Genomic DNA, 14,578 nt, shown 5'->3' with positions numbered 1-14,578 from the left:
CGGCCTTCGTGTTCGTCCCGCGCCCAGGTCGGGTGCGCTTGCAGTAGGGGGTTACAAGCGTCCACGTGGGAGAGGGAGCGAGCGGCCTCACGCGAGCGCCTGTCTCGTCCTCGTCCCCGCGCGGCCAACCCTCTCTAAGAGGGCCCTGGTCCTTCCTTTTATAGGCGTAAGGAGAGGATCCAGGTGTACAATGGGGGGTGTAGCAGAGTGCTACGTGTCTAGCGGAGGAGAGCTAGCGCCCTAAGTACATGCCGTTGTGGCAGCCGGAGAGATTTTGGCACCCAGCTGGTGTGATGTCGTGGCCGTCGGAGGAGCGCTGGAGCCTGGCGGAGGGACAGCTGTCGGAGCTCTTGAGTCCTTGCTGACGTCCTCTTGCTTCCGTAAGGGGGCTAAGAGCCGCCGTCGTCACAGAGTATGCGGGGCACCATCATTTCCTATCTGGCGGAGCGAGCCAGATGGGACGCTGGTCTTGTTCCCCATGGCCCGAGTCAGCTTGGGGTAGGGTGATGATGGCGCCTCCTGTTGACGTGGCTGGTCTGCGCCCTAGGCTGGGCGATGTGGAAGCTCCTCCGAAGCCGAGGTCGAGTCTGTCTTCCGTGGCCGAGGTCGAGTCCGAGCCCTTAGGTCGGGCGAGGCGGAGACCGTCGGCTGAGGCCAGGGCGGAGTCCGAGCCCTGGGGTCGGGCGGAGCGGAGTTCGTCGTCTTCTGGGTCTGAGCCCAAGTCTGAGCCCTGGGTCAGGTGGAGCGGAGTTCGTCGTCTTCTGGGGCTGAGCCCAAGTCCGAGCCCTGGGTCGGGCGGAGCGGAGTTCGTCGTCTTCTGGGGCTGAGCCCAAGTCCGAGCCCTGGGTCGGGCGGAGCGGAGTTCGCCGTCTTCCGGGACTTAGCCCGAGTCCGAGCCCTGGGTCGGGCGAAGCAGAGTTCGCCTTCTTCCGGGACTCAGCCCGAGTCCGAGCCCTGGGTCGGGCGGAGCGGAGCTTCCTATGGTGCCTGCGGCCGGGCCTGACTGCCTGTCAGCCTCACTCTGTCAAGTGGCACCGCAGTCGGAGCGGCGCAGGCGACGCTGTCTTTCTGTCAGGCCGGTCAGTGGAGCGGCGAAGTGACGACGGTCACTTCGGCTCTGTCGGCTGAAGGGTGCGCGTCAGGATAAAGGTGTCAGGCCACCTTTGTATTAAATGCTCCTGCGATTCGGTCGGTCGGCGCGGCGATTTGGTCAGGGTTGCTTCTTGGCGAAGACAGGGCCTCGGGCGAGCCAGAAATACGTTAGCCGCTGGAGGGGGGCCTCGGGCGAGGCGGAGATCCTCCGGGGTCGGCTGCCCTTGTCCGAGGTTAGGCTCGGGCGAGGCGCGATCGAGTCCCTCGAATGGACTGATCCCTGACTTAATCGCACCTATCAGGCCTTTGCAGCTTTATGCTGATGGGGGTTACCAGCTGAGAATTAGGAGCCTTGAGGGTACCCCTAATTATGGTCCCCGTCAGGAGTGGTGCTAAACCTTGTGTCTGTCATCGTCACCATGAGTACACCGCCGCCACCGACAAGCTCATCGTACGCCTGCATCGAGAGTCATCACTCATGGCCCTGGTGGCCTCTTTGATCTCTAATACCGAAGGTAAATTGGTAAGGTTTTCATGTGTCAAGTGGCTAGTGGTTCATAGCAAGATCCAAGAAATCTAACACTAAATACTTAGAGCCAGTTAGGGCTTCTGCACTGACTTTTCTCTAGAAATAAAAAACATAGCTCTGTCAAACACCTTTTTTTAAAAAATGGTTTACTAGGAAAATCACCTAAAAGATAGAGTTGTTTTTGTACTACAGAGTACGGAGAAGAAACCACAATAATAGCTTCACTGGTTTTGGCTTTGGCTCTGTCACTTTAATACAGGGAAATGACTCTAGTTCTAGGATAAGTCGTTTCTGTCAAACGATTTACGAAATGCCTTCAGCTTTCCCAGAAAAACTGCTTTCAGGAAAAACCAGAGCTAGAGCTGTTTTTGGCAAGCCAGGGCCCTATAAAACCAACCCTTAGTGCATACTCCGTATTCTGGTTAGCTCCATTACTGAAAAATAAATTCAGAACTCGAGTTTCACCTAGATCTATCACATAGCAGTTTCATCGCATAGCTGGTCTCATCACAAACCTGTTTAAGAGACCGCTAGATTTGATATAGACCCATGTGTAAATCTTTAAAAAAAATTATCAAGGGGGCAAAATAAAGAAAAAGGCTCATCTTGGACCTAGAGGTTATAATGGACACTAAATTTTACACTATAAGGTTTAAGGATGGGGTCCTATTTTTATTTATTTTTTGAACTAAAAATTATTTAGGACCCTACCATTTTATGAAGAATCATTTGGATCGTGATCCATTACCACCCATAGTTGGACCTGACCTCTATTCCAGCGATTGCAATCCGTGGCCATCGTAGGTAGTCGATATATTCTTGAAATGGGTAAACGGCATGTAGATCAACCCATCTGGTGAACTTGCAATTGTTGTTGTCATCGTAATACTACATAATACAAAATGTTGTAAGTATTTACACAAAATGACATGTATGATAAAATGTGTAGTATGAAATACTCATTCACAAGGGTAGTTGAAGAACTGGCATACTGGCATCCTCCACCAATCCCTCCATCGTAGGGTGTTTTGGTTTTCTTATAATCCGCTTATGAATGAAAATGAGCAACAATCCCACCATACGTTTTAGATTATTTTTTGCTTCACAAAATTGAAATTTCACATATTGAACTAATAAGCGAGAATCGAATAATCGCAAGAATATATGTGTGTTCCTGGAACCTAAGGGTGGTGGTGAGAAGCAGAACCAAACAGGGTCGTGCACTTATTCTACGCATTTTTTCATCATGGTAGCATTTAAACCACTCCTTGTCGGGTTTAGATCCTCCGCCCACTAGGACCACAATCAATAGATGGATAAGAACCAAGGTTAGTCTGCCACGAGTACATCCATCACAAGTAAATCCACCACGCCCGTAGAAGAACCCTCCCCCTCATCGAGCCAAGGGGTCGGGCGAAGTGGAGGAAGGCAAAGGGGGCCCGATGAACCAGACAAAACCCACTCAAGTGGGTCTTGCACGCTAGACTGACTGCGCTGTCAGCCATGTATACGCCGCATTAACTACACCGCTCAGCGGACGCGAACAATAACGATCCTCCTTCTACTCAAATTCTACAAGACCTATGCCTGAGTCTCACCCATGACCTACGTGTCCTAGGTCTAAGTCCCCTGGTGCCCTACGACCCTATACGACGACAAGATGGAAGGCCAACAGACAGGCTACGAAGGTAGAAAGTCGATGTAGGAAGAGAAGTGGACAAAAATGAGTAATGATGACATCTAGACTTCCCTCGTCAGCACGAACCAAATCCTGCTCTAACAATTTCAGAGATACAACAGAAAACCCATGCGGGAAAGGAAGTTCGAAACACTAACTCTCCTCTTTCATGTTATCATATGGACACAACCTACTAGGTGGATGGGAATCACCCTTACCCTGCAAAGAAAACTTCTCTAGTGGATACTCGTACAAGTTAGAATCATGTGATCCTAGTTGAACCATGGTATCGCCTCCCTTTCCTCTATCCCATGCACCAGACATTCATACATGCTTCTCTACCGTGGAATGTTAACTTCGTGCTTTTGGTGTAGACAAACAACTACCTCTCAATTAATAGGAAGTGCCATGGACTTGGGGTTTGCACTATTGAAGAAGTGGTGTCGAGGTGGATCATTTATCGTGATGCGATAGATACAGGCGAAGCTAGGTTTTTTTGTAGCGGATGCAAATGGACCCTCCCAAAAAATACAAACCCTATAGACATAGTTAAAAAATTCTACATATATGCACCATCGGGGAAAATCTTATACATCCAAAAGGCCAAATGCACCCTCCTCAATTTTACTCTAGCTTCGCCACGATAGGTATCTGAAAAGGCTATGTTGATGTGAATAATCACCGGCAAGGCAAAATAACTATGAAGTGGCAACTCACTGTATAGGCTACAAACTTTTGAGGTGAAAATTGACTGTAAAGGCTAGGTAGTAACCTGCAAATACTATGTCCCTGTAACTATGTTTTCCTTATGGAATAATGACATTATAACAATCATCAATAACGAGTTGAACCAGAGCTATTAAATGTTATTGGTGTGCACAAAAAATATCCACATTGAAGCAAATATTACAAATATTACAAATATCACCCAATAACTATGTTGTAGATTTTATCTCACAAAAAGTCAGAATGACACCACATATCGTTGTAGACAACTGTATAAAGAGCGGTCCGTTGGCACGCCCGAAGCATGGTGTTTCAGTTTGAAACTACCTCAGCCCAGCCCGGTGACTAGCGGGCCAAAGCTAGCTTGGCCCAATGCATAGGGTTATGTCTAGGCCACTCAATATGCACAGTGGGTGACACGAAACAACTCGATAATTTCCTTGGTCGAGTAATAGGTCTGATAATAGATCTCTAGACCAACATTTATACATCCCGCATCTAAGGTCCAACTCCTAACTCTAATTGGTCTCCACCGACTACTCGACCATTCCCTTCTCTCTGGGCCTCGGGTTGGCCCAGTTTGTTGGATATGTCGGACTTATTGAGCCAGTCCGCCAAGTCGTACCTAAACCATTGACCATGCACGAAGCCTAGTTTAGCATGGCCTAGCAACTCATGCTTGGTCTAGTGCGAGCGGTAGCCTAGGCCTAGGTCGAGAGATTTCGAAACTAAGCCCTCCTATCATAATGACCTATAGGGCCACTGTGAGTCACTGACATGTGGGCCAGGATGTCAAATCTTGAAAGTCTTGTGAATTAGATGTCAAATTTCAAAATTTCTCACATAGGCCATGCTGAGCTGGACAGTCCATATGGCCATCTAGACATATAGTGTGTGTTCAAGGCACATACTTATATAGAATCAAACCCCAAGACCAAAAAGACCTAAATACAACCAGACGTGCTTCCGATGAGCATCCTAACTAAAATAACAATGAACAGAGTTTCCAAATCGAATACGGACAAAAGTTTCAACTTCACATTGCTCCATGACCATAACTGTCAAGAATTACAGCAAAATCATGAACTTTAAAGATTGCGATGTTGTGTTATGGCGTGCACGCACAACTATTCCTCCTAAACAGCACGCACTTAACATACACAAGACCAAAAATCAACATGACATGCTACGGCTTACTCAACCTTTCCCTTCCCCTTGGAATCATCACTCGGTTGAGAGGATGTTGGCTGGTTGATACTCGCTTTGGCGTTTGCCAGGAAGGTCGGGTCTGGCTGTGGCTCCTGGTGTCGAGTCTCCTTCATCGCCATGAATATGTACAAGCCGATCACCAGATTAACCGATATGACAGCCAGGAACCCGCTGGCGAGTGTCTGCGCCGAGGATGACATCCGACTCACACCTGAAATCAAGAAAAGCTACCATTACCAAATAAAATTCATGTACTGAATGTCTGCATCTGAAGTTCTGAACATAGTAGATGGAGTTATACCATGCAGCAAAGAAAACAGGAACAGCAGCCGAACCTGGAAACGCCTGGTAGTAGAACCCATAAACGATCGCAACCGGGGCCATCCACATCACCATGGATGTAACCGCGAACTTTGTGATCACTCCTGGCATGGCTTATCCTGACGGGGATGCTGAAATCAACGTACAGATATCCGCACTTCAGCTAGAGCGACCAAGAACAAAACCGAGACTACACCGCTTCTAGCGCACGCACGCTTACATAAAGCAATAAAGTCCTCGGTTGAGATGGATGGATTGGAGCCGTACATCTCAGCCAGAAAGATTTGGACTAGATCACTAGCAGCAAAGAAGGGATCTCGCGTAACAGTCTAGAGGATTTCTTACCAACAGAAGATGAAGTCAGTTCGATTTCCGATTGGATCTCCACTCGACGCCGGCCTAGCGGAGGTGAGGGCAGAAACAGCTCAAATCCCGGAGAACTCCTTCCACCGGGCGTCGAGTAGAGTGTGCGCGGTGGTTGGAGGAGATTCGACGCCGAGAGACGGAGGAAGCGACGAGAGAAGAGGACAGGAGCGGAGGTGCCTGCCTACAGCCTACCACGAGAGAAGAGGACAGGAGCGGAGGTGCCTGCCTACAGCCTACCACGACACGACGGAAAAGGAGGCGCAGATCCTAGCTAAATCTTAAATTTAAAGAGTACTTTTTAAAATAGATAGCTTTTTACCAGGCATGAGTACCAACAAATTATGTAAACCAAACGTTGACTCGGCTTTTGTGTATATTTGAATTTTTCTGCATTCCATGCTCCGCTCTCACACTCGACTTTTAGATCTGGTTTGAAGCTGTCTCTGATAATACAACTGTATTTGTGTTGCTGAAACTCATTCAACTCAGCATGAATAATGTAATTTCATTTCAAAAGGTCTGACAAATCAAGCCCAAGTAATGAACTATATTATAGCCACCTACAAATAAGAGTTATTGGCCACAAGAAGTTTCATAACCCATATTTCAGTCTATCAATTAATGTATGGCACGATCTATCTGTACAACGGTGGCGATCTCATAGGGTGCGGGCGCCGGAAACAGAGCTGGAGCGCCGGAGGGAGCAGTAGCAAGAGAGCGTGGGAGGAAGCAGGAGGGCGGGAGATCGGTAGATGACGAGTCTCAAGTGCTAGACAAATATAGCTAGCGACGGAGAGGAGATGACGAGCTAGATACGATGGCGAGTTCGAAGGCGAGACTGTTGCAAGCTAATATCAGAATGTTTTCCATTTCTTTACCGAGCTCATGCTGTTTAGCCAATCTATTGGTGATGCTTTAACAGAAGCCAGAAGGCCGTCCCGAATGGCCAAAAGTTCCTTTTCGGGCTAGCCCGCTCATTCATGGGATGGACGGTCCCTTGCAATCTGGGCTGACGGATCGGCTTGCCTTTGTGGAATTTATCCACCTGCGGCTGCAGAGTTTTTTTTTCTTCCGCTAGAGTCAGTTTGGAAACTTAAATTCGGCGTAGAATTCCTGTTGATTAAAGTGAAAATAAACTAATTTTATATTCAATCCTCGGGAATCTCAGAGGGGATTTAACTTTCCAAAGTAACCCTAGATACGTGAAGCTGCCGCGTGGTTTTGAAATGGGATCGTGTCGACACGGGCGGTTTTTGCGCCCGGGCGCTATTCCAACAAGCTACAAGCGTGGAGCATATTAGTCCGAGCCTCACGCGGCGGTGTGTCCCTCGATCCGGCAGGGCCTAGCGCAGCCCCCGTGGGGTCTATCGAGGAGGCAACGACGACGGAAGGCTTCTGGGAGCAGGATGCGGGCTGGACGCCACCTAGGGTTTTGGAGCAGAGCGAGGTCGAGGAGGAAGAGACGTGAAGCTGTTGCGTGGTTTTGAAATGGGGCCACATCGACACGGGCAGTTTTTGCGGCGACGAGCATGATTCCGACAAGCAGGCGCAGAGCGTGGTTGTCTAGGCATCACACGGGAATGAGGATTTTATGCGGGTGTGCGGGATGGGTGAGGCGACACACGAAACAGACGATCGATGACTGTTGCAATTGGTGCATTAAAGTAGTAGAGAAGAGATAGAGAAAAGATTATTGTGATATTGTATTTTTTTTACAACGCACGATAAAAAAAATATGAGCAAAAACAGTTCGTTGTGCTAGTTGGGGCCATTCGCGCGTGGTTGAGAGGAAGCACGTAGCACGATATCAAGCTTTGGACCCACATAGGACGCACTCAAGGCTCAATTATGCCCATCGAAGGCCCAACTAGAACCCAATTACAAGTATAACTCCATTCCCCTCCGTCCTCCCGCATCAACTCGAACCGAAGGGACGACCGAGCGGAGTCTAGACTCGAGAGCAACCTCGACCTCCCGGATCTCTCTCCCACCCACGCCTCGTCGGCGCCGTCGTCTGCTGCAGCGATGGCCTCCCCCGACCTGCTCTTCAATCTGCGGAACCTCTTCTACCTGGGCGCCTACCAGGCAGCCATCAACAACAGCGACGTCCCGGGCCTCGACGCCGACGCCGCCGCTGAGCGCGACGCCATCGTCTTCCGCTCCTACATCGCCCTCGGCTCCTACCAGGTGCGAACACATCCGGCGTCAGGCGCCTCACCGCTAGCTCGCCGCAGTTGGTTCCGGCTCTGATAGGTGGGCACGCGCGCGTGCCTTTCTGTGTTTGTGCAGCTGGTGATCAGCGAGATCGACTCGTCAGCCGCTACCTCGCTGCAGGCCGTGAAGCTGCTCGCGCTGTACCTCACTGGAGACAAGGTTAGTGCGCTGGATCTGAACTATGTCGCCTCTGATCTGGCTTTAATCGCGCTCTGCTGGTCTGGATCTGGGTCGTTGGTATGGGAGTCGCTGTGGTAGTAGGGTTAGATCTGTTACTGCTTAACTGGGTTAGATCCCGTGCATCCTGTGCATTGCTAGATGTTACGGAGTGGCATGTTGATGGTCGGTTGCTACCGCAATTTTAATTGAAAGCATGAACTCGTTTGCACCATGGATACTATGATCTTGTGTTTTCTGTTTTGAATAGGTTTCCATAAAACTAACAAGCATTCGATAATGTATAATTTCTCAATGCTGTTAAAATTACCCTCTCCTTACCACGAAGGCATAGGGTTGATGATGTAATTACTACAATATAGCATTGGAAGTACACGACTATTTAAACCTCCTCATGATCAGCCTAGCAGGTTTGTTGGACATGTGTTGGATAAATCACTGTCACAAACTTGTGTATGCCTATGGCCTATGCATATGGCCTCTCTTTCAATGATATGTGCTTGTGCTGTTTATAAGTTTATATAGCGTGAAATCCACTTATATGAATCCCAGGGTGACACTGTCTGGTTGGGTGGGTGGGGATCTAAGGGTGTGTTTGGTTGCGGGACAGGCAGGACATGGACGTCCCCTGGCGTCCTCTCTCGTTCCTCCAATTTTGAGGGATAACTGGGGACAACACTGGGATAGTCCTGTCCCAACCCCTGACCCTGAACCAAACAACCCTATTTGAGGGATCGTCCCGTCCCATCCCGTCCTGTCATTGCAACCAAACACACCCTAACTGGACAAAATTACAAATTGCATACCTGTTTTTTTATATGATAGATGCACAAAGTTATAAATTTTATACCTGTTTTTTTCATATAGTAAATGTTCATAATTACTTATTTAGCTTGCAGTATATATAACAGTTTCTAAAGGTGATAAAATGCTACCAAAAAGAAGCATCTGGAAGTATTGCTGTTTGCGAAACACAAATTGCTCGTATTTGTATATGAACTAAATCATAGATTTGACCATATGATGTTCCTTGAGTGAGTTAGTATCATTGACTAATTACGTTTCCCACACCAGAAGTAAAGACTTCTCGTAAACTTACATCTGGTGATTACTCATTTGAGGCACCGGCGGACCAGATTATGTGTGATTGTTTATCTTTCATATAATTTGATTATAGTAACGAGACAGTAGTTCATGAGGCTGACATACCTAATTTCTTCACATGTATGTCTGTGTTTGCACTTTAAAGGCATTTATGATGTTTAAACCTTTAGTATTTTTCATTTTCATCGAGATAGCCTGAAATGTATTTTATGTTATTTTTTGTCCAATCCTGAAGGAAGGTGCTATCTCCAGTCTCAAGGAATGGTTGAGTGATTCAGCAATTGGAAGCAATCCTGTTCTGCGGTTGATTGCTGGAATTGTATTTATGCATGAGCAGGACTACAATGAGGCTCTCAAGCACACACACTCTGGAGGAACTCTGGATTTGTATGTTTACCTTTTCCCTCGATCTTTGGGTCTTGTATAATTTCAGTATTGAACCATATGTCCATATGGATGAAATTGGACAACTGCAAATGTTCTTTGGATTTTAATTGCCATACAGCAAATGTACATGTTTATTTCTTGTGTGGTATAACAACTGAAAATCTTACTGATGAAAAAGTAACTTCAAATACACAATGCTTTGGAGCTGGGCTATATATAAATGCTCATTTTTTTGTAGGATCAATGACAGATATTCATTTTAGAAGTATTATGTGGTTTGAAGTTATGTTATTGCTTAACTGGTTTCAATTTTGACATTGCTGATTTGTAAGGTAGTGTTTGGTTGAAGAGCCAAGTGGAACGGAGTCGTTCTGTTCCAGTTTTGTTGCTGTTTGGTTACAAAGAAACTAGAACGGAATGACTCCAATTAGGGAATATTCTCCTCAGATCCGGAACCATTCCGCTCCAAAAAATCAACGGAACGAAGCCGCTCCGTTCCCATCCCGCTCTCACAGTCACGCTCTGTTCCGTTCACTCTGCAACCAAACATAAAACAGAGCCGCTCCGTTCCAGATTACCAAACACAGAACAGAGCGACTCCGTTCCTAGAATCAGGGATGGAACGGTTCCGTTCTACTTGGCTCCTCAACCAAACACTACCTAAATTCAGTAATTCACTGTGAAGCCTGGTGCTATAAACAACATCTTTATTGCATCCAATGTCCATCAAACTAGAGCTGTTTGTTGATGGGACTTTCACTTGGTTACAGGCATGCATTGAATGTCCAGATCTTCATCAAGATGCATCGTTCAGACTATGCTGAGAAGCAATTGAAGATCATGCAACAAATTGATGAAGACCATACACTTACACAACTTGCAAACGCATGGCTGGGCATTGCTGTTGTGAGTAATTTCACAGTCCAATGTTGTGACATACTGAAGTTTCATCTCTGCATTGGTCCAGAAACATGTGCTTTGACATCATATTTAATGGGTTGCAGGGTGGCTCTAAGATCCGTGAAGCTTATCTCATATTCCAAGACTTTGCTGAAAAGTACCCAATGACAGGGATGGTTTTAAACGGGAAGGCAGTCTGCTGTATGCACATGGGAAGCTTTGAGGAGGCTGAGACTCTGTTGCTTGAAGCGTTGAACAAGGTTTGCACTGATTACACTCCTTTGCAGCAATGAGAGCTCTTAATCTTGTGAAATTTGTTTTTTATTTCCATTTTTTTGGTGATGCATAATGGTGTACCTCTATTTTCCTATTATTGCAGGACGCAAAAGATCCTGAAACTCTTGCGAATCTAATTGTATGTAATCTCCACTTAGGCAAACCATCATCACGATACCTCAGGTACGAAACTGAAAAAATATCTTTAGTTTCTTGACTTTCTTCTGCTATTCTGCCAGTCATTATGTGATTGTGTATGCTTTGTCTTGTGAATTTGAACTAAAATCCAGTAAATACATGATAAACTGATTTAGTGGTCTTAGAAATACTCCCTCTGTCCCAAAATAAACCAACTTCTGGAATTATCTAAGTCAAACAATTTAAAGTTTGACGGAATCTATAGATACAAGCACACATATTTATGAGATCAAATTAATATCACTAGATGCACTGTGAGTTATAATTTCATGGTATATTTATTTAGGATCGTAGTTGTTGGTAAATTTGATTCATTTTGGGCTGGAGTGTACCAGCTGATGAATGCATATAGGTGGACAACTAGCAGACATTGTTCTAAATATAAACAACTAGGAAGATTGCAGGACGACAAATGTAGATTGTACCATTAGTGTTTTTTGGAAACTTAATTAAACATCGTGTCTAGAGTCTTATAAACATTTAAGATTAGCATTTAAATTGATCGTACGATTATGCATCAGAAACAAGCATTCTAGTGCAATTAGGAATTAGCTTCTGTTATACAAAGAGCTGTGACCTTGGCTTAGGTGGTGCGACGTGCTGGGAGTAGGAGGACCACAGTGAGATTGTTGTGACTAGTAAGATATTTTTCCCATCCATGAATTCGTCTGCTTTAGTCTCTTGTGGTCTAGCTGTGGTTTTTGGCCTCTGATCCTGATTCTGCAAATCTGGGATTAACAGTTCACAGCCACTTCTTGGTGATCTCAGATATCCTGACAAAGCCTCCATAACAACCTGAAACTGACATATGTTGGCTGTGTTTACCAGTCCAACTTGGGTCCACACGCATTCAAGAACACTGTTCTACTTGCTTTATTCGCCACCACTAATATAGTACGGAAAACAACTGGCAGGGTCCAATGAATTTCTGAGGGATGTTAGTAGATTGTGACATGCAAGCATAGGAGATTGATATGTGAAAAGCTGAGGGCAGCATCAAGACCCTAATTACTATGGATAAACTCGAAACCATTTGCTGGCACACCCTGGATGTTATAATTAGAACGTTCCTTGCTTTGTTTGTTGTGTTTCTGCTTGGTCAGTGCCTAATACATATGCTTTACTTTGGATCCACAAAAAAAGAGAAAAAGTTTAACTCTCTTTCCGTCCGCAGCCAGCTGAAGCTATCGCATCCTGACCATGTGCTAGTTAAGAATGCGGCAGCATCAGAAGCGACCTTCGAGAGGGCCCTCCAAGCCGTTGCTTGAGCTCGACACACCCCACCCAGCCAGATTGCAGGAATCAGCACATTCTGGTCTCTTCTCCAATTACGAGTGTATTAACCCAGAGTATGGTGGTTTTGGTTGCCTGTATCGTCGCTGTTAATGCGACTCCGCCAGTCTTGTACTACAAACTGCTGTATAAACGGATATGTCGAATATTGAATCCTTACATCTGTTGCCAATACCAGTATTTTGTTATGTGATACTGTGGCATATCGATGCAATACTGACAAGTAGCAACCCTTGTGGGCGACCTTCGTAGAACCATACGTATAAGCAGCGTGACCGTGTCTTTCTGGACCTCACAATGGTTTCCTCGTGTGTGCTTTCGGAAACGGAATTCTGACGTTTTTCGTGGTGGCACACTGGCACTGTGCTCTTGCTGTAACTCGTTTCCCACCAAGTTGCTGAGGCCTGGACTTGCGGCGCCTTTCTCTGGTAGTTTAGTTCTATTTATTTTGATTTCAAATTCAGACCCCACCCATGATTAATTTTATTTTATCATACAGAAAATTCAGACTCCGCCCAAAAGCAAATTTATTTCAACTTTTGTATATATAGGATGACGTTCAAGCCCTCAAAGTGTTGTCAGGTTGGCACAACTGCGCAACGACCCAGAAACAAATGAAGCACGAACCTTGCATGAGCAAACGGGCGGACATTTAAAAGAAGCACATTACATTACGGCAAAAAAAAAGTCGACATGCTTGGTTTACACATATAGTAGGAATAGTTGACAGATTTTGTCAGCATTACACCACCGGCAGCATATCATATATATTACAGACGCACTTTATTCATAAGTTTCCTTAATGACTACTACAAGCGATCGACCCCACCAAGGCCACAACTCTCACACTGGTTTATGATACAATAATACTGGTACATGGTTACAAAAAAATGCACAACCCCCGCAGCTCCATGTATATCACAAGCCGGCAGAGCTTATGCATATGAAGCTGCACATGCATGCTTATGTATATGTTTGTGTTATATATGGATGTATATATAACTTGACCGTACGTGTACATATATGATGTATATAGTTTAGTGACGATACATCATATATATACAGTAGAGTAGCAGTACATATGCAGATGATGATCGATCAGTAAGTACGCGCCCTAATATAGTTATTACGGGCACTGGAAGCTGGAGGGCACGTGCTTGCCGCACTCGTTGACGAGCACGGAGATGGCGACGGGGAGCACGAGGCTGACGCTGAGCGCCTTGGCCTTGATGGTGGTGCAGAGGCAGAGCGCGGCGTCGAGGTCGGCCACGCCGGACAGCAGCGGGCAGCAGGTGTCGCTGGCGTTGGTCCCGACGACGGCGTGCACGAGGCCGTTGAGCGCGTCCACGCACGCCAGCAGCTTCAGCGTGTCCACGGGGCACTTGCCCGTCGGCGTGGACGGCGAGTAGGGAGGCGGAGGGCACGGCGTGGACGACGGCGGCGGGTTCACCACCGGGGGCGGGGGCGGTGGCGGAGGGGGCGGCGTCGGCGTCGGGCAGTAGGGGCAGGCGGCAGCCGGCGCCGCGAGCTGCGCGACGACGACGACGACTAGCGTCGTGGCCGCGACCAGCAGGAGGCCGGGCGCAATAATGCGGTGGCTGTTCGTGGCCATGCTGCGGGCGCCCGGAGCTAGCTAGCTCTAGCTAGCTTCTCAGGTTGAGACGTTGAGCGGTGCGAGCGAGTGGTGAGCGAAGCTGGGCGGGCTTTTATATAGGCGCCTATATATGTGAGGGTGAGGGGCTGAGGGCGTGAGGCCTTGGAGTGTCTTTTGGCAATGGCCGAGCTGCTGCCATGTCTCACCGTCTATCTCAGTTGTGGCTGGCGTTCGTTCCATCGACTTCGATCGCCGTCGTTGCTTTGCTTGGACGCGGCCAAGTCATGGCGGCTTGCTGGGGGCGACCATCAAGCTGTCCTCCCTCGTCGTTCTTGGAAACGCGCGCATGTGATGTGAGTGCTGTGGTGAGGACGTTGGGGTCCGCGGCTTGTCGCGACTCGCGGTTGAATCGACAGCCTACTGGCAGACAGCCGGCCTTTTCACTGTCGGTCCACACCGCCCGCACTGCATGGTTGTTTTTGTTGTATGGACAGGATCATAGAACAGAACAGAC

The 14,578-nt window shown here is 47.2% G+C and overlaps 3 protein-coding genes across 4 annotated transcripts; 1 reads left to right on the top strand and 2 right to left on the bottom strand.

Annotated features, from left to right (window-relative positions):
- Positions 1 to 5,041: 5,041 nt before the first annotated feature.
- LOC100276400 (Vacuolar ATPase assembly integral membrane protein VMA21-like domain) lies at positions 5,042 to 6,164 on the bottom strand. The gene is made up of 3 exons (NM_001150205.2): positions 5,901 to 6,164; positions 5,570 to 5,686; positions 5,042 to 5,445 (listed from the first exon to the last, which is right to left on the bottom strand). The coding sequence occupies exons 2-3, from the start codon at positions 5,664 to 5,666 to the stop codon at positions 5,219 to 5,221; spliced, it is 324 nt and encodes a 107-aa protein (NP_001143677.1). The 5' UTR covers positions 5,667 to 5,686; positions 5,901 to 6,164; the 3' UTR covers positions 5,042 to 5,218.
- Positions 6,165 to 7,690: 1,526 nt separating this feature from the next.
- On the top strand, positions 7,691 to 12,722 carry LOC541811 (coatomer protein 2). 2 transcript variants are annotated; one of them, NM_001406913.1, is made up of 8 exons: positions 7,691 to 8,108; positions 8,211 to 8,294; positions 9,652 to 9,803; positions 10,574 to 10,709; positions 10,808 to 10,963; positions 11,083 to 11,162; positions 11,765 to 11,815; positions 12,352 to 12,657. In NM_001406913.1, the coding sequence occupies exons 1-7, from the start codon at positions 7,947 to 7,949 to the stop codon at positions 11,799 to 11,801; spliced, it is 807 nt and encodes a 268-aa protein (NP_001393842.1). In that variant the 5' UTR covers positions 7,691 to 7,946; the 3' UTR covers positions 11,802 to 11,815; positions 12,352 to 12,657. The 2 variants fall into 2 exon arrangements, with proteins under 2 accessions (NP_001393842.1, NP_001104962.1); NM_001111492.2 differs by lacking the exon at positions 11,765 to 11,815 and having other exon boundaries at positions 12,352 to 12,722.
- A 508-nt stretch (positions 12,723 to 13,230) lies between these two features.
- LOC100286034 (36.4 kDa proline-rich protein) lies at positions 13,231 to 14,296 on the bottom strand. Its single transcript, NM_001158922.2, has one exon. It carries the CDS (start codon positions 14,080 to 14,082, stop codon positions 13,597 to 13,599), a length of 486 nt encoding a protein of 161 aa, NP_001152394.1. The 5' UTR covers positions 14,083 to 14,296; the 3' UTR covers positions 13,231 to 13,596.
- Between the last annotated feature and the right edge of the window lie 282 nt (positions 14,297 to 14,578).

This window comes from Zea mays, chromosome 10 (genome assembly GCF_902167145.1).
Source record: "Zea mays cultivar B73 chromosome 10, Zm-B73-REFERENCE-NAM-5.0, whole genome shotgun sequence".
In the NCBI taxonomy this organism is placed as follows: Eukaryota; Viridiplantae; Streptophyta; class Magnoliopsida; order Poales; family Poaceae; genus Zea; species Zea mays.
The sequence above is the reverse complement of the archived record's forward strand: the minus strand, read 5'-3'. Positions and strand labels throughout refer to the sequence as shown.